The following is a 19016-nucleotide window of genomic DNA, read 5'->3' as shown; positions in this document are numbered from 1 at the left end:
GTGAGCAGGTCGGGGTGTTCAGGCTGCAGCAGGTGAGCAGGTCGGGGTGCCCAGGCTGCAGCAGGTGAGCATGTCAGGGTGCCCAGGCTGCAGCAGGTGAGCATGTCAGGGGTGCTCAGGCTGCAGCAGGTGAGCAGGCAGGGGTGCTCAGGCTGCAGCAGGTGAGCAGGTAGGGGTGCTCAGGCTGCAGCACGTGAGCATATTAGGGGTGCTCAGGCTGCAGCAGGTGAGCAGGTCGGGGTGTTCAGGCTGCAGCAGGTGAGCAGGTCGGGGTGCTCAGGCTGCAGCAGGTGAGCAGGTCGGGGTGCTCAGGCTGCAGCAGGTGAGCAGGTCGGGGTGCTCAGGCTGCAGCAGGTGAGCATGTCGGGGTGCACAGGCTGCAGCAGGTGAGCATGTTAGGGTGCACAGGCTGCAGCAGGTGAGCAGGTCGGGGTGTTCAGGCTGCAGCAGGTGAGCATGTCAGAGTGCTCAGGCTGCAGCAGGTGAGCAGGTCGGGGTGCTCAGGCTGCAGCAGACGAGCAGGTCAGAGTGCTCACTTATTCAAAGATTCCCTAGATCAGGTGAGTGTGGGAGAACAGGGCCCACTTGTCTGGCCCTAAGATCAGCCCCTCCTGAGCCAGAGAACCCAGAACCATTGGCCTTGGCCACTGACTGGACCCTTCCTGGCATAGCTGTATGGATGTGGCCTACTTTTGTGTGCCCTGCTCTCCCTTTTAGGTTTCCCAACCTTCCACATCTTTCCCTTTCAAATTAGCTCTTAAACCATGATATGAAACCTCTTGGGAGGATCCCAGAGCAGAAAGCTTCCAAATTAAAGGAGCCCTACTCTGATCAGGACACCAAAAACAATGAAATGTGGTAGGATGAGTACTGGCTCAAGGAGTCGGGACATGTTCGAAATACACATGTCCACACCTGTAGAGGGATGGCCAATTTCTGGATTAGCTAGAGGAAGGTGGCCATCTTACCATTCTGGCAGACCCTACCTCATCACAGCCATGGAGACCATGAGGTAGCTGTAAGGTAGAGGAAATGAGCCAGTTGGAGTCACTATCTGAGCTGCTCTGTGAAGGACCTGGGGATGGAAACATCAAGTGATCCCTGTTCAAAAAGGACACTGCCCTGGGTGTCGGAAGTAATGAACTAAGGCACTTCAGAGGAAGAAGCCCTTTGGGTTTCCCGCCATACGCAGTGGGCCTTGGCTTCTTCTCTGCCAGCTGAGGACTGAATTCTCCGCCACACCCAAGAGGCTAGGTGCTGGAAGGAGCTACCAAAAGGGGCACCAGCAGACATGTGAAAACAAGGGCAAATGCTTACAAAGTTCCAAGCTGTCCCCCAGAAACTTGAACGTGAGTACGCTGTACTAGATAAATGGAAGCTAAGAGACTGACCTGGCTGGAGACAAGAAGGACAAGGTGTTGAAGAGAGATTGGAACTTTATTGAGACGTTCTCCCTGACAAAACCAGAGTGGAAAGAACACTGGAAAGGTTGGCCGCTGTTCAGGCACCTACATGGAATTCCACTCGGGAAATCCCTGGATCTCATGCTTCTCCTGGATTGAAACTCCCTCCTCCTAGAGTCAGAACCCTACTCAGAACCCATCTCTGCAGAGCTGGGCAAAGAACGGGTGCTAAACTCTGTGCTGGCCCATCAGCAGCCCATGGGCAGGAGAGGAAAGTGAATTAGGGGGTGAGAAGAGGAACAGAATGGAGATAAAGGAGAAAAAGATGGAGGAAAATCCAAATGGAAGGTAATGCCGATAAGGTGCCCTCCCCCAAATACAAATACTGTATGAATTTGCTTGCCTTATTTCACCTGCTTCCCCAAGCATGCAGGCACTGACAGCTAGGACAGGGTCCATACGGTCCACGTTGCTCCCCCTCTCTCTGACTGCACTGAGAAAAACCAGATTTGCTACACCAAGCCCTCAGGCGTGAGGAGCATGAAAGAGGAAGGTAGAGGGACAGTCTCTCCAGAGAGCAAGTGACGGAGAGGTGAGGAGTTTGAGGGTTGGATGTGTATTTTAATGAGAAAAAAATCCAAGACAGACTGCAGCTCATCTACCTGAGTGGGTGACCCTATGAAAGGAACTCACTCCTTGGAAACAGTGTCTTGGCAGCTTTGGAGCATTTGACTTGTGGGAGGTCCTGGGCCCTACAGAGAGCCAAAGCAGCAGCTTCCCTTATAGCCAAACAGCTAAGTATCAGAGAGACATGAACTCCTAACCTGAAGTTCTTCATATAGCCCCCACTGATGACCAATCTGCTTATCCTCCCGACATGATCCTCAGAAGGAACAACTCTGGCTCAGCCTTCCTTCCTTCCTTCCCCACTTTCCTTCCGCTCCACATGACTCACAGGTACTGGTGGATCCCAACTCATGCCTCACAATCAAGGTCCTCAGGACAGCTTGCTCCCAAAGAAAAGCAGTTGGCTTTGCTCAAAGGGTCCTCAAGAGAGCCTGACCTTCACCTTGCCTGCTCTTCATCCTCCCAGGGCTTCTTGCTCCCATGTGCTCCAAGGTGGCAGTGTATGTCTGCCATGCAAGACTCTGAGGAGTCCTTTCTCTGTGCCCTCAAGTCTTTCATTGCCCTACTCCCTCTTGTACAGTGGACACACAAATGCACACTCACTGGTGTGTGAAGGTCCTGGCTCTCCTGACTGCATTCAGTGGATATCTGCAGAAGTTCAGAAGGAACCTGAACCTCAGACCTTGTGTGCCACCAATGCCAAGGGGCTGGGGCTGCTTCTAAGTCTAGGGAATTTCTCTCAGATGGAAGTATTGGTGCATCAGGGAATGGAGAAGAAGGAGAAGGAGAAGCCACAGTCCTGGGAACCAAGAGAGACATGTCATCTGTCAAGGGTTCCCACAAAGAAGTTGTAGAAACAGTTTCCCCTGAAACTTGGGAGAAGTGGCTTCCGAAGAAGCCTCCAAGGACCAGGAACAAGGTCCCCATTGTCCTTTCTGAAATCAACACCTTTGTGATCTGGGTTTTCCAAGACATGCAACAGACAAAGACACACTGCAAACCAATTAACCCCTGAGCCCTTCCAGTACTTTCATGTAAGCCATTTTCAGGAGGAAAAGTACTTCTTGAGTACATCACCCACTCACCCTCCTTTTGGGGCCAACTAAGTGTCTGAGCTCTCCAACTGAGACATCAATGAAATGATACTTGGGGTAGCAGATCAGCATCCTAATCAGAAAACTCTTGTTTTAGTGTTCTGGATGCCCTACCTGTTGGGAAGATGGAGAAGATTCCAAGGTTGGGCTCAGAATTCATGAAGATCAGACTCAAGAGACTGTCCACTGATGAAAGCCAACCCAAGCATAGGAGGGAGCCAGAGAGGCAGAGGGAACGGACAGAAGATTTGTGTGAAAAGAGTTGACGCTCACTGACCTCAAAGCCCTCTAGTACTTGGGAATTTACTGAGGTCGGCTTATTTGACCCTCATTATCTGAGTAGTCATTAGAAGTTAGCTGCTCTCTGTCCCTCCAAGACAAGACCCAGGAAAACAAGGGAAGCCTGACTTGCCAGTGTCAGGCCTTTGAACGAAGCAATAAGACAAGCACACTATAATTCACAGTTTCCACTCTCCTCCCTAGAACCCTTGTTCCTTCCCTGGTTCACCGGCCTCAATGAACTCCCTAATCTCCAATGCAGACTGATTGTCACCAGTATGGCTCAAAGGGTTAATAAACCAGGACTTCTCAGACAGTTAGGACATAAGCTCATTCGCCAGTGGGGACCCGAGAATGGCTACACACAAACTAATGCTTCTTGTAGCGATTCTTTGGGGTCTCACCACAGCCTGTTTTGTCACAATTAGGAGCACCTGGATTCTTCCCAAGCCCAAGGCTACCCAGAAGACTGGGGAGCTCCTGGGTGATGGCCCGTTCAATCTTCTCCAGGAAGCAACCCCCCATGTAAGAGCACTGCTGAGAGAGGAGTTTGAAATTGGAAATGGGGTTGATGCCAAAGAAGTCCTTGTAGGCCTCACGGTTGGGAAGGTCAAACTTGCTGACATTGGTCTTTGCCAGGATGGTCTTGAAAATGTAGAATTTATCAGGATCTTCCACAATGTCCTTAAAAACCAGTTCCCCATCGCTGAAGAAGGTCATTTTGTCCTTGTAAGTCTGCAGATAGCGGTCAACTAAGAGGGCGTGGATTCGGACACGGATGGCATGCTGGCGGATAAAAGCGATCTTGTTCTCTAACCTGTTCTCAATCACCTGGTTCAGGTCTTCCAGGAGAGAGATCTCTTCTTTGAGGAACAGTTCCCGGTGGGTGTCAGGCTTATAGTCCTGTGGCCAGAAGGAGCTGACATAAACCCGTGGAGGCTCTGTGACATTGATAAGAGGGGCCAAGCTCCAGAAGAGAGCTCCGTATACCCGCATGAGCATTTGCGTGGCCAGGTTGTCAGCCTTGTTCAGAATGATCCTTATCTGAGACTCCCGTCCCTTCAGCTGGCGGAAGAGCGTCTCCAGCTCCAGACCCACATCCAACTTGGTGGGATCAAAAACAACAAAGATGAGGTCAGCTCTGTCGATGAACCATTGGCACACGTCGTTGAAGGGGTAGCCTTGGAGAGACAGGAATGAGAAGTCAAGCTGAGTGGGACACACACAAAGCCCTTTGCACCCCCCTCCAGGACCAGACCCTTACGTGGGCGGAACAAAGTCATAGCACTCGCAATTTCCTGGATTTCTAGAGACCAGTGAGCATTATCTCTTGCTTTTTGTCAGCCTTTAATCAATAACAGCCTGACCCATGCTTTAATATACAGTGGCTTCTGAGTCCCTAGTGAAGTGAAGTGTTTGTCCAAAGTGGAGCTTTTTGTGCAATGTGTGGTAGTGCATTCCTGAAATCCCAGGGAAGCAAATGCAGGAGGATCTTCAGTTCAAGGCTAGGCTGAGCTGCCTAATGAGACCCTGTTTCAAAAACAAAAACAGCAGCAGAAAGGGAAAAAATCAGGACTAGAGAGATGTCTCATTGGTTAGGAGCACTGGCATCCCTTTCAGAGGAGCCAGGTTCTGTCCCCAGCACCCACATGCCACTCACCACTGTCTGTAACTTGCATCTCAGAGGAGCCAAGTCCCTCTTCTGGCCTCCGTGGGCACCAGGCATGCATGTGGTGCTGACATACATGCAGGTAAACACAAGTCATAACGGTAAACTGAGATTTGCCATTTAATCACCTATTACTATGACTGCCCAGGTTAGGACACATCAGTGCAGATAGCCCTGTGCCAAGGCAGTATTCAGGGCCCTATTATACAGCCCTGCATCTGAGGCAGACAGGGCCTGAGAAGCCTAATAAAGGTTTAGGTTAAAGCAGGCCTAACAAAGCAGATGTTGGGAGTAAGAAGAGATGTAGACCAAGTTCAACAGAATAAGCCCATGCCCAAGACCTAGGTTAGCCAGAATTCAAGTATAATGCACCAGGATCCCATTAGTCCAGGCCCTCCCCTATTCAGGATAGACTGAGTACCCAAAGACAGCTAGTCCACAGCTTGGACATCTCCAAGACCTTACAGAGAAGACCAGTACTTCTCCTAGGAAAATACTGGCCATCTCCAAACTCAGGCATCCCTTTAGGAGGCAGAGAACACGACACTCCAGACCCCAAGTGGTACCACAGTAGCAGTGAGAAGGAGTGGAGGTAAAGAATGCATCTCCTTGGTCTTGAACATTAACCATTCTTGCTTCCTTGCTGGACTACCATCCTCTGTTGATCACAGTATCCTAACACAGAGCTCTTGCTATTCAGAAATGGATTCATGTGTGTGTGTGTTGTATGCATGTACAGGTGAGTGTACCCATAAGTGTGTATACATTGAGAGAAGGATGGTAGGGTCTTCCTTTACTACTTTCTGTTTTATTTCTTTAAGACAGGGTCTCTCATTTTGGTTAGGCTGGCTTGGCCACAGAGCTCCAGGATCCAGGGATCCACCTATGCCCACCCTACAACACTGGCATTATAGGCACAGATAACCATGCCTCGCTTTTTTGGTTTTTTGAGACATTGTTTCTCTGTGTAACAGCACTGGCTGTCCTGGAACTTATTCTGTAGATGAGGCTGTCCTGGAACTCACAGAAATCCACCTGCTTCTGCCTTCCAAGTGCTGGGATTAAAGGTGTGTGCCACCGCTGCCAGGCTTCATGCCTGGATTTTGACATGGGTGCTAAGCATTTGAAGCCAGATCATCATGGTTGTAGAACAGGTACTCTTACTCTGAGCACATCCCCAGCCCCTGAATTACCTCTTTCCTGTTGTTTGCGGTTCTCAATGATGCCTGGCGTGTCTACAAAAGTGACTCGTTCTAGAAGTTTGTGGGGAACCTCGATGCCGATCAGCTTCTCCAGAAAATTCTGGCCAAACTTTTCCAGTGGTGAGAAGGATCGGGCACTGTCAGCAGCCATGACGATGCCCTCAATGGTTTTCAGCTTGGGCCCATGCATAAGGACAGTGAACTCGGAAGTGGTGGGTTCAGCACCTGCATGCACGGGTGAGAAGTGGAAAACAATAGCCACTGAGAAACAGACTTCTGGAAGGGTGTGAACAAGCAAGGTGTCTGGGAAGGAAGGGCTTCCACAAGGACAGGACAGGTGTGCCAGGTTCCTGCCGTCTCACTTTTTAATTGTGTCAAAATACACAGAACATAACATTTACATTTTAATCTTTAAACCTATAGTTCAATAGCATTAATATAGTCACATTATCATGCAAACAGTTAGTTATCCTCACTCTCCAGAACTTTATCATCTTCCCACACTGAAACTCTGCTTCCATTAAGTAGTAACTCCCCATCCCCTTCCCTGGCAACCTCTATTCTTTCTCTGCCTCTGAGTTTTTCCTATTGTGGCACCTCATATGAGTGGAATCATACAGTCTCTGGGCTTTTGTGCCTGACTTGTTTTACTTAGCACATTTTCAAGGTTTATCCATATTGTGGCAAGGATGTATCCAATGTGATCTGACAGCATGCATGCTTCATTCCCTTCTATCTGTGCTTGTGTGTGTGTGTGAGTGTGTGTGTGTTGCACGCATCTGCCATGGCACAGGGGTGGAGGTCAGAAGACAGACAACCATGGGTATCCTCACCTTCTACTTTATCTCTTGTACACTGCTGCATAGGCCAGGTTAGCTGGCCTCTAGGCTCTCAGGGGTTCTCTTATCTCCAGTTCCGATCTCCCTATAAAAGTACTTCGATCGCAGACACTTGTGCTACTCATGTGGCTTTTATGTGGATACTAGGGACCCGGCTTCAAATCATCAGGCTTGCACAGCAAGCACTTCCCCACTGAGCCGTCTCCTTGGTTCTGCAACATTCCTTTCTAAGGCTAACATTTCATTGTATGCACAGGCTACATTTTGATTATTCCTTCGTCCAGCAGTGGACACTTGAGTTGTTTCTATTGTATGAATAATGCTGCTGTGGAGGTGGTTGAGCTGCTGGATCTTGTATGTAATTTTCATTAATACTTTAAGGGCATACAAGTGCTTTAATTATTCATCTGCTTTAACAATTTACACACACCCCCACACCTTCTCACCTGTGTAAAGCTGGTAGCGAGTGTCTTCTAGCCCGAGGAGGTAGTTTATCATGGTGGATTTGCCGACGCTCCACGGTCCCAGGAACAGCACCATTGGCTTGGAAGTAATCTCCCCATCTGCAGACAACAGGAATTAGAAAGAGAAGTGCACTAACACCAGTTCTTACTGGGGGTGCAGCACTGCTCTCCAAAGCACCCTGGATTCCCCACATCATCCAACTGCTTGTGGGGTTCCATGTGGATCAAACTGTGCAGCAGTCAGTGGCACTTTTCTTGCTTTACAAGAACATTCACTCAAAAGACAGCAGAAGTCAATGTTTTGACCTTTTCCAGATCCTTTGCACATCTGGAATTAGTGGATTATTCCATACTAGCGCAGTGCTCACTCTAGGTGCAGTCTCCTGTCTAGAAAGAATGGTTCATAAAAAGGACGGAGCTTCTGCACTGAGAAAGACTGAATTTTGCTACCCGGATCAATAACAAGAGAAGAAAGGACATGGGAGAGGCACAGTGTTGAACCATCTGAACTCACTGGGGCTCCCCAAACCCCATCAAAAGCACAGACTAGTCTCAGATAGTCTGCTCCAAAGTCCATGATAAGTCTTCAGGGTCTGAAACCAAACACTGAAAACTGGGAATCCTTAAATTATTGGGCCCTGTGGCCAAGGTGCTCCCTGACGTCATGCTGGGTAGCACACCCTACCGAGGCTACCCAGCAAGGGGAAGTAGAATTCTCCAGTGTTTTCAAAACTAGGGCTGGGGGCTTAGGAGGGTGCTCAGGGGCAGAGCATTGGCGTAGAATGTGTGATGCCATGGTTCACCCCCCAGTACTGCAAACATAGAATAAATACGGGCAGAGAAGGGGTGGACAGAGAGATGATTTGTCTTCTTGTTGGTTTCTTGTCTTCTCAGTTCTTTTCTGAATAATCTCCACAGAGCACCTACGTTCTCCAGACTTTTGCCTTCCTGAGCCTGCAGATAGCCCTCCAAAGGTAGGCCTCCTTTTTAAACTTTTTTCATTTATTTTCTATAATTTTGTATAACATCATGACTCAAAAGTCTGAAATACAAAAAGACCCACTCTGTCTAGGCTGTAACATCCTCTCTAATAGGTAACTAATGCTAGAGTTTTCTCTATTTTTTTTTAATTTTGAGACAAGGTTATATTATATTGACCAGGATGCTCTCAAAGTCCTGGGCTCAAGAATCCAGTGGTTCTCCTGCCTCAGCTTCCAGAGTATCTGAGACTATATTTGTATGCCACTACACTGGGCAGCATTGCTAATTTCTGGCATTTTCCCAGCTACCTTGATGTGTATAATCAGTGTTGTAGATATCCCAGCTCATCGTTTCTGTACAGCGGACAGCATGATTCCCCTTCTGCACCTGGCTTTTGGATGCCCGGCTTTTGTTTCTCTGGGGTGTCTTGTGCATGGTGAGCACATATTCATGGCCTGGGCCCTTCCCTCCTGCCTACAAATATGCATAAGAGGCCCTCTGGCCTGGGGACAGGACGGATTAGCAGGTCCAGAGGGGTACACTCAGTTACAGAGATTTTACAAAAGGCCAGTCAGTGCTGGTTATGTGAGTTCTGAGACAGGGCTTCCGGGTGCTGCTGTACCAGCTCTGCACAGCAGGGGGCACCGTGGGCATACCTGGGAGGCCAGGAATAAGCTTGAAGGATAGGGGTCACGCGGGAAGCTGGCAAGAGATTAGGACAGAGAAGCCAAGTCCAGAAAGGGAAGCCAGAAAAGAGCCAATTGGCCTTTGCTGAGAACCAACCAATTGGCCACTGAGGGTGGGGTTTCCCCAGGAGGGCCATCCCACTCCCAGTGTCAGAGTAGGAAGAGAAGGCAATACAGAGGACCAAAGAAAGCCATGGGGAGATTCTGTAACCTCATACCACGTCCTCTAAGAAGCAGACGAGGTCGACTGACTCTCAGGCTTGTAAGAACGGTAGGACTAACAGAACGGGGCATTCCCTGGGGACAGAAAGAGAATCACCATCCTGACAGTGGCTTCGTGGCCAGGGCAACCAGCACTACCTGGGCACCAGGCTCCTTTCTGTACAGTAGGAATATATATGCCTCAGATGCCACAGCTCCTCAATAGGCATTAGGATAATATGGGAACTGCCAAGGAACACAGGGAGAGATTTGTGTTATCACTCACAATTAAAACAAGGGCTGGATTATAGCTCAGTGGTAGGGCGCTTGCCTAGGGTGCTCAAGGCCCTGGGTTCCATCCCCAGGAACTGAACGGAAAAGAAGAAAAATAACAACAGTTATGGAAGCTTTCGAGAGGAGTAAGAGCAGCTGCGGCTGTAGCTCAGTGGCAGGGCCCCTTCTTAGCATGCCTGAGGTCTGGGGTGTAGCCCCAGAACTACAAAATGGGGAACACTTTTTAAAATGGCAAACTGTGGTGGAAAAAGAATTCTCTGGTATGTTCTCATACAGATTAGAGTATTTCAAGGTGATTTTACGACAGTGATCAAAATACTTAATTCTAGTGTTCCATATTAATTTTTAAGCATTCATTTGTGGGGCGGGGATGTTCCAGAGGATGAACTATGGGACTTGGTTCTCTCCTTCCAGCATGTAGGTTATCAGGGCTGGCAAGCGGTGCTTTTACCCACTGAGATGTCTTGTCCGCCCCTCTACTGTCCTGTTTTAAAAACAAGGAACAAACAAAACACGTCCTACAAATATCTGTACATAAGACATACAGTGACTCTGCCAGAATGCTTTAATCTCACTTTTCCCAGGCATCATCACACTCTGAAGCCCAGGCTGGCTTTAAAGTCTCTGTGATCCCCTTGCCTCAGCCTGCCAAGTGCTGAAACTATAGGCACAGCCACCATGCCCAGTTGTGGGGCATTACATTTTTAATTTATCTTATATGTACATATATGATGTGTTTGCATGTGTGCGGGTGTACACGGCATGGTGTGTGTATAGAGGTCAGAGGACAACTTGCAGGGGCTGATTCTCTCCTTCTTCCATGTGGAGCCCAGGAACTGAACTCAAGCCATCAGGCTTGGAGGCAAGTACCTTTATCTGCTGAGCTACCTCACTAGCCCCATTTTGTTGGGGAGGAGTCTTTTTGAGCTCTGGCTCTCCTGCCCTCTGTAGACCAGGCTGGCCTCAAACTCACAGAGATCCACCTGCCTCTGCCTCCCGAGTGCTGGGATTAAAGGCGTGTGTCACTACTCACAGCTACTAGCCCCATTTTATTTAAGGCAGAAATGGAAAGCACCCATTGTCCCTCGGGAATTGGATGCTGGTTGTACAGAGCCTGGTATGTTCATAGATGACAGGACCAAGAAGCCTCAATAAAGAATAATGGAGAGGTATGCATGCATGCACATACATGTATATATATACACATATGCACAGCTGGCATAATATGATTCCATATATGTAAGAAGAAAAAGACAATTCTATGCTCATAGATATAGAGGAATTTCTGGAAGATCCTATTACTTCCTGTAGTTTTGAGCACTATAACAAGAAGCTGTGTGTGTGTGTGTGTGTGTGTGTGTGTGTGTGTGTGTGTGTGTGTGTGTGGTGTTTTGGAAACAGGGCTTGCCATGTACTAAGCCCAGAACTCACTGTGTAACCTAATCTGGCCTCAATGTTAAAATTCTCCTCCTGCTTCTGCCTCTTAAAATCTAGGATTACAGTTATATGCCATCAAGCCTGGCTTTATTTTTCAGTTTATATTATTTTACATTATTTGAATGCAATTGAAACAAAGTTGTATTTTATTATTTTTAAAACCAAGTTTTAAAAGAATCTAGGCCCTGTTCTGGGTGCAGTAGCACATCTGTGTAAAGCCAGCTCTCAGGAAGCTAAGGCAGGAGGTTCTCAAGTTCAAGGCCATCCTGAGCTACATGGTGAGACCTTGTCTCAAAAATCAACAGCACCAGTCACATGTGGTGGCACACACCTTTAGTCCCAGCACTCAGAGGGCAGAGGCAGGCAGTTCTCTATGAGTTTGAGGCCAGCCTGGTCTACAGAGAGAGTTCCAGGACAGCCAAGGCTGTTATACAGAGAAATCCTGTCTTGAAAAACACACACAAACACACACAAATCATCATCATCATCATCATCATCATCATCATCCAGACCCAAAGGAGGCCTTCCAGGAGGAACAGTAAGAAGGCTGGGAGAAAGATAGGTCATATGAAGGCCTATGTGAATAGGAAGCCTGGAGACTCTGGAGCCCAGAGGGATCACACAGGCCTACTCCCTGGAAATCCAATGCCTACTGCTGAAACAAAATGCTTAGCAATGAAATCTCTGTCACACTCTTACGGTACTGAGCACTCACTCCTCCAGGAAAGGCCACTTCCCAGGCCTGAGCTTCTGTCCTCCACTCCTCAGCAAAGCTCAGCTCCTGGAGTCCTAGCACACATTACACATGGACCTTGTGAGCCTGTGTGGGTACCAGGGAGGTAGCGCAGCACCCACTTCTGGGTCCTGGTGCCATACCTGTGATCTCATGCTGTCGCAGCTCATTGTACTTGTAAGATTGCTCCAGGGGCTTGATGGATGTATGATAGATCTTCCGCAGCCGCTGTAGTACCGCTGGGAGAGAGGAGCAAGGAGTGAGCATCGGGCGGGACCAACCCCATGCTGCTTGCTCCTCACTCCAGAGCGATAGAGAGTCTATCTCTGCCTTTCCTCTGTGAGGAGGAAAACCATTGGCAACCCAAGATCGCGACTGTGTTTGGGAAGGAGCTGGTCCACATCCCACCCTCAGAAACCCTCAACCCAAAACCATTTTCCTACCCAATCTGCAAAGCCTCCTGAGCTATTTAAGAAACGAAACAAAACAAAGAACTAATTCTTGGCCAGGCACTGTATCATACACTTTTAATCCTAGCATTCAAGAGGCAGGGTGGCTGGATTTCTGTGATTCCAGGAGCCTCCTTGGTCTACATGGCAAGTTCCAGGCAGCCAGGCTACACAGTGGGACATTGTCTCAGGAATAGTAACAGACCAACCTCGGGCTGGCATGTGGCTCTGATGGCGAAGTGCTCGCCTCCCATGCACAAGCACAGAACCCTGGGTTCAGTCCCTAGCACCATAACAACAACAACACAAAAAACAGGTTTGGCGGCACACACCTGTGATCTCTACTCAGGGGTGATAGCAAGAAGATCAGGAGTTCAAGGTTCTCCTCTGCCACATAGGGAGTACCAGGCCAACCTGAGCTACACGAGACACTGTCTCAAGAAAAATTAAATTGAAACCCTAATACTCTCTTTCTTCCTCACCTCAATGACATAAGAAAAGCTAGGTTGTCCTCGGGAGATGAGAATCTCATGTCTGTGCCCCTGTTTGTGCTGCCGAGGTCCACAGTGTAAGGAGGTTGGGTGCCCAGAAGACCCATACACAGTGCTCCCTGGGGGATTCAGACATGCCCATGCTCTGGGGGAGCAGAAACCCAGGGTGCACTGAGAGCTGTGGGGTGTGTGTGTAGCACAAGAGGACAGTGTGGAGAGCAAGAATCAGGCTAGTAATGCTCTGGTCCTTGCACTACCACATCTGGCTATATGCCAAGAGCAAATTGCTGTATTAATCTGTGCTTGGCTAGTTAATTAAGAAAGGATAAGAAGCCCCCACTGAAATCCTTGGTTCATTATGGGGCAAAATAAAACATGAGAAATGGAAACTGTGTAAACTAAAAACCAAAGCAGATAAGATGGATTCTTATTAACCGTCTGCCCTGCCCAAGGCTGGTGGTGGGGTGGCAGGTCGCATCTGACAGGCAATGGCTCTGGAACTCACCTCTGTTCTGACACTGTGCCCTCTGCTTGGTTATCTTCCTTGCCCCTGCCTTGGCCTTGTTCACAGAGTTGCCTCACATAGCCCCTTCCCCGGTTCCCCTCTGGCCTCAGAACTACAGAGCCCTGGTGCCTGGACCCCCGCCCATCTCCTCCCCAGTTACCTGTGTAATCGTCCGATGGCTTGTCCTCATTCAGCATCAGGGTTTTGTCAATGTGGGAGCGGTCCCTCATGGGGGCCTCTTCACTCACATCCTCAGTCTCTTCTGGGAAGAGAAGCAGACAGTGTAGGGTCAGAGCAAATCTAAGCCCCCAGAGCTCTAAGCTTCACAGAGATGGAGCAGGGCTGGGCCTCAAGTAGATGCAGAACCAAGTTGCCAAGTTGAATGAATTTGAAATGTAAATACAACTTTCAAGGGCTGGAGAGATGGCTCAGAGGTTAAGAGCACTGGCTGTTCTTGCAGAGGTCCTGAGTTCAGTTCCCAGCAACCACATGGTGGCTCACGACCATCTGTAATGAGATCTGACACCCTCTTTCGGCATGCAGGCAGAACACTGTATACATAATAAATAAATCTTTAAAAAAAAAAAACCCACAACTTTCAAGACCCATGATCTACGTGTGTGTATTCATGTATGTATGTATGTGTAACTATACAGGAGTATGCATGAGCACATGTGTGTGGAAATGTGTGGAGGCCAGAGGTCAATCCCTGATGTCATTCCTCCAGATCTATCACCTTTTTTATTTGTTTATCTGTCTTATTTTTTCTGAGGTCTGTCATTGGCACCTAGGGCTCCCCAACTAGGCTTGGCTGGCCAGTGAGCCCCAAGGATCTGTGTGTCTCTGGTCACCAGTGCTAGAATTACAAGTGCACAACACCACACTTGGCTTTTTACACGGGCCCTGGAGATCAAACTCAGACCCTCACAGTTGTGCAGTGAGCATTTCCCTCTATGGCTGGTCTTAATGTCAGCTGGCCACACGTTAGTGTCACCTCGTAGGGAGCTTCATTTGAAGAGCTGTCCTGATGCCCTAATTGGTGGAGGAGAGCCCACCCACTGTAGGTGGCGTCATTCCTAAGCAGGTGGGCCTGGGCTACTTAAGAAAGCTAGCTGAGCAAACCAGAGGGAACAAGTCAGTAAACAGTGTCCCTCCATGGTCTCTGCTTCAGTTCCTGCCTCAGTTTCCCTCAAGTGGATGGACTTTAACCTGTAAGTGAAATAAATTCTTTTCTCCTCCAAGTTGTTTTTGGCCAGTGTTTTATCACAACAGAGAACAAGTAGGATGCTGACGAAGCTGCCACCCCACCCCATTTACTCTATTTCTTTTTCTAACTGTGCTGAGCATAGAATGTGGTGGCACACACCTATAACCCTACCAGTCCAGAGGCCAAGACAAGTGGCGCTCAAGTTCCAGGCCAGCCCAGGCTGTATAGCAAGGCCTTGTTTCAAAAAATAAAGCAACGTCCTGAACACCTGTCGCATGCCAGGGGCCAGATGTCATGCTGGCACCACCGTGACGTCTGCACAGTGACGTCTACACAGTGACGTCTACACAGTGACGTCTACACAGTGACATCTGCACAGTGACGTCTACACAGTGACATCTGCACAGTGACGTCATCTGCACAGTGACATCTGCACAGTGACGTCATCTGCACAGTGACATCTGCACAGTGACGTCTACAAAGTGACGCGGCTCCCGACCTTAGGAGGTCATCCTGCAGTGTAATGGGAACCAACTGATGAACTGTCTTTAAAACGTGATCATTTTGAGCAGCAAGGAGGCTATAGTAGCTTTGAGGGCCTAAGAAGAATGCCTGCAGGTTTTGGGAGGGTGGCAGGGGGTGCAGAGGCCCCTTCCCTGACATCTGCTGTTGAGCCAGAGTTAGTAAAGAAAAGAAAGTAGTTTTCTGTGACGAGTCACATAGGTAGCCTGGCAAAGAGTGGTCTAGGTCCTCCAGGAGCTGACTCTTCATCCTTAGAGACCATCACAGGGGGCTGCATTTTATCCCAGGGCAAAGAGAGCCATTGAGAGACTCTACTTACACTGAATGAACTACGTCCATTCAGTTCTACTCTCCTCAACTGAATGAACTTCTTGTCAGCTTAACACTGATGGGAACTGAGTGGAAGGAAGTGCTGCAGATGTGTGAGTGTACCTCTATGTGCTGGCAGTCACAGACAGGTCAGCTGTCCCACTGACCAAGCAAACAAGAGACACCCACACCTGATGAGTCCTGGCAAGGATGTTGTTCATGTTCCCTGGCCTCTAAGGTCACTCATTTCTAGCGAAGATGCCTATTCAGGGATCTTAGATTATTAGGAGGATGTAGCTTAGGCTTGTGGGATAGAGGGAGGCCAGCATCTGCATGTCTTATACAGCATTTCAGGCAGTCCCTGCTCCCAGAATCAAATTAGGAAAGATAGAGAAAGGGGAGGAGCTTATTGCTTGCAGTTCTACTTCCCTAAAGAAAGCGTAAGTACATAAAGAAGAGTATGAACATCAAATTCTGCAAGAAGCCAGACATGTAGCACATGCCTATAATCTCACCGCATTCTAGAGGCTGAGGCAGGAAGATTAGGAGCTCAAGGCCACTTTGACATATTACATAATGAGTTCATGCCTAGCCTGGAATACATAAGCTCCTGTCTCAAAGTGGGAAAATAGCTTTAAGGAAATCTGTAAGGAAGCCATCTGGGAAAGTGACAGTGAGAACACCACCCAGCCTCTGCTCTGAAAGCCACCTTCTGTTCTAGTCACACATATCACACGAGGTCTTCAGGTCTGACCATGTCGTCCCTAATGCTGCCCAATAGCTCAGCCCCTCTCCTCCTTCTTCCCTGTCCCTTGAGGGCTGTCCTGCTCTTAGGGGCATTTAAGAGCCGTCAGCCTCAGCTCTCACACCATGATCCTGACCCCTCGATTCCTGACGTTCACACCTTGTGTGGGAAGTCTTCAAGAGCAGACTCGGTTCCTAACCTACCCCACCACCTCCCTGCATCTCCTTCCACCGGCCAGTCTCAGGACCCCAAGCCTGCCATCAGTCCCCTTGTCCTTAAGGCTGATGAGCCACATCTAGCAGCCCTAAAAAGGAGCCTTCTTGGTCCTAACTCGGAAAAGGTTAAGTCCCTCTGAAGCCTCTTGCTAGATCCACCCACACTGAAGTTAAGTGGCTAAGAAACTGCCTAAGTGGACTCTCTGGGTTAACCCAAGGGACAGGGCCCTGCCTAACAAACCCAGAACTAACCTAGGATTATCCCACCCCCGTGTTTGTCCCACAATATACAAGATTTCCATAGAGGATGTTCTGGGATTGCCTTGAGGAATGAAGTCCTACCCTGATGAGCAATTACAGGATTCTCTCTGCCCTGCTGTCTCTCTTTGGATGCCTCCGCCTCTGTATCCTGGGTCTTGCCACCCTCCAGGTCTTCCACATCAAGCTGGGTGCCTTCCACCTCGTGTTCCGTGGTTCCTGCTGCTCTCTGGGCCTCTCCAGCCTCCCCAGGGGCGTCCCGCTCTTCTTCTGAGCTAGCGCCATCACCACTGCCTTCTTCAGACTCCTCTCTAGACGGAGCTCCACCTTCTTCACTTCCGCTTCCTTCACCACCCTCTTCCTCAGAGGAGGCCTCAGCCGGGCCCTCCTCAGGCATCCCCGACACCTGGCCCTCGGGAGGGTCGTTCTCTGTCTCCCTGTCCTTGGAACTCTGGGTGTCCCCAGACTTCTCATTGGCCTCCTGACTAGGTCTAGGTTCCCCTTGGTCCTCAGCCTTCTCCCCAGTTTCTGTATCCACCTCAGCCTTTGGTTCTCCTCCAGCAGATGTGGCATCTGGGGCTGTAACTAGCTCTGTAGGCTGATGACCAGACCCTGGGCTAGCCTCGACTTCTTTTTGAGAGGAATGGACTTGGCTCTGCTCAGCTGCTCGCTCTGCAGCGTCTGCCTCTACTCCAGAAGACCTGTTGTCAGAGACTGCATCGAGGTCAGGGGGCCGGTGATCAGGCCCTGAGATGGCTTCGTCTTCCGGCTGCAGGGCTTGGCCCTGGGGCTGGTCCTCTGCCCGCTCCTTGGCTTCTGCAGCTGTGTCAGCCTCTGATTCATCTCCAGCAGATGTGGCATCCTGAACTCCATCTAGCTCTGCGGATTGGCGGCCAGGCCCTGTGTCGCCCTCCCCTTCTGCCTCCGCTGTATAGACCTCTTCGCCCTCTGTGCTAGGAGGGACCTGGGTGGCTGCAGGCTCTCTTGTCCCTGCTGCCGCTTCTGTCATGGGGCTATCTCCTACACTCCCCTGGAATTCCTCAGGGACCTCACTACTTCCTTCTTGCACTTCTGCCCCCATGCTGGCAGCCCCCTCTGTGGGGAGCCCCAGCCCAACCTCCTCCTGTCCTGGTTCCCCTCCAGAACTGAACTCTGGCCTCTCTTCTTCTGGCCCCTCGACCCCTCCTGGAGAAAGGGTGCCTGCTGCTGGGCCCTTCTCTTCCTCCCCAGGCCCTTCAGCATCCCCAGATGGAGCTGACTCTGCAGCTGAGGTATTGGACAGGCTAGCTTCAGATTCGGAGCCCTGGCCGTTGGTAGTGGAAGGGACCCCTGCTGGGGTCTGCTCCAAGCTCTCAGCCTCCCTGCCGTCTGGGTAGTGAAGGAGCAGGTTCTTGTCTCCAGGGGCCGCATCTGCATAAAGCGCCCTTTCTTTCTCCTCTAGACTTGCATCTCCAGCAGAGAAATGATTCTCCAACAAATTGCCAACATCTTCTGTGCCACCCGAAGCAGAGACTTGCAGTTCTAAATGATTAGAACATGATTGGTCAGTTCACAGGGTCGGCACTTGCCCTGCTTCTCAAGAGTCTATATCAGTCTAGCAGAGAGCACCGTATGTGCCTGGCGTCCAACGTTATGCCTCCCAACTTGGGTCCTCTGGACCACCTGCCTCCCTCCGAGCCTGTGGGGGTCTACAGACTAGGGAGTTAAAGAATTGACTTTCTGTCCACTAAGGGAGTTAGCTGCTGTAGTAACTCAAGAGCCCCCAAAGGCTGACCCTGACCTTCAAGTCTTCCCTGGGCCCTGCTGACTATATATGGATAGAAACTTGGGTGAGCCCTTCCAGTCCTTCCTCAACCTTGCAACGGGCGTGGCACGTGCCACCTGGCTCCTGAGGAGATATTCCAAGATAGGACAAATGTGAGAGCATTCCACTCCTTGTCAGTTCCTAGAGTCATTAACCAGCATGCTTTTTATACTGCTATCAGCAGAGGAGTGAAAACAGGTGTTCGCAGGCCAGATAATCTTAGGTTACAAGGCAAAGTACTTAGGGGATTACTTGTGGCTCTTGGCTTTATTAAGTCACACATCTAACCCTGTCCCCTTAAGGGCAGGCATTCGCTGGCCTCCCTACCTCAGATTACAGGGAACAGGGCCCTAAGGAGGAGACATCCAAAATGGACAGGGCTGGGCTCCCCAATGGCCTCAGCCAACCCCTTCTGAGGGGATCCCCTTCTAAGGTCCTGCAGCTGTACCCACAGAGCAGAGGGCATGGGGAGAAGAGAACAAACATGGGCCCCGTCTGTGCCGGAGACTGCCACCAAGGGTCAAGTTGGGTATTTTGGGAAATAGGGTGAACGCAAAGCTTAGACCTATCCCTCTGACCTTCCCTCCCAACTGGGATCTGTT

At 49.8% G+C, this 19016-nt stretch overlaps 1 protein-coding gene across 2 annotated transcripts in view; it reads right to left on the bottom strand.

The window, feature by feature from the left end:
* Positions 1-1418: 1418 nt before the first annotated feature.
* Srl (sarcalumenin) overlaps positions 1419-19016 on the bottom strand; it is a 40172-nt gene continuing 22574 nt past the window's right edge. The window contains exons 2-7 of one of the 2 annotated variants that reach the window (XM_028894798.2): positions 16695-18131; positions 13515-13616; positions 12053-12148; positions 7560-7676; positions 6266-6499; positions 1419-4584 (exon numbers count right to left, since the gene is read on the bottom strand). In XM_028894798.2, coding sequence (XP_028750631.1) covers positions 3773-4584; positions 6266-6499; positions 7560-7676; positions 12053-12148; positions 13515-13616; positions 16695-18131 — 2798 coding nt within the window. In that variant the 3' untranslated portion in view covers positions 1419-3772. The remainder of the gene's footprint in view (positions 4585-6265; positions 6500-7559; positions 7677-12052; positions 12149-13514; positions 13617-16694; positions 18132-19016) is intronic. The other variant, XM_028894799.2, reaches the window with a different exon arrangement.

Source organism: Peromyscus leucopus, chromosome 8b (assembly GCF_004664715.2).
Source record: "Peromyscus leucopus breed LL Stock chromosome 8b, UCI_PerLeu_2.1, whole genome shotgun sequence".
Classification (NCBI taxonomy): Eukaryota; Metazoa; Chordata; class Mammalia; order Rodentia; family Cricetidae; genus Peromyscus; species Peromyscus leucopus.
This window is presented reverse-complemented; position numbering and strand designations above follow the sequence as displayed.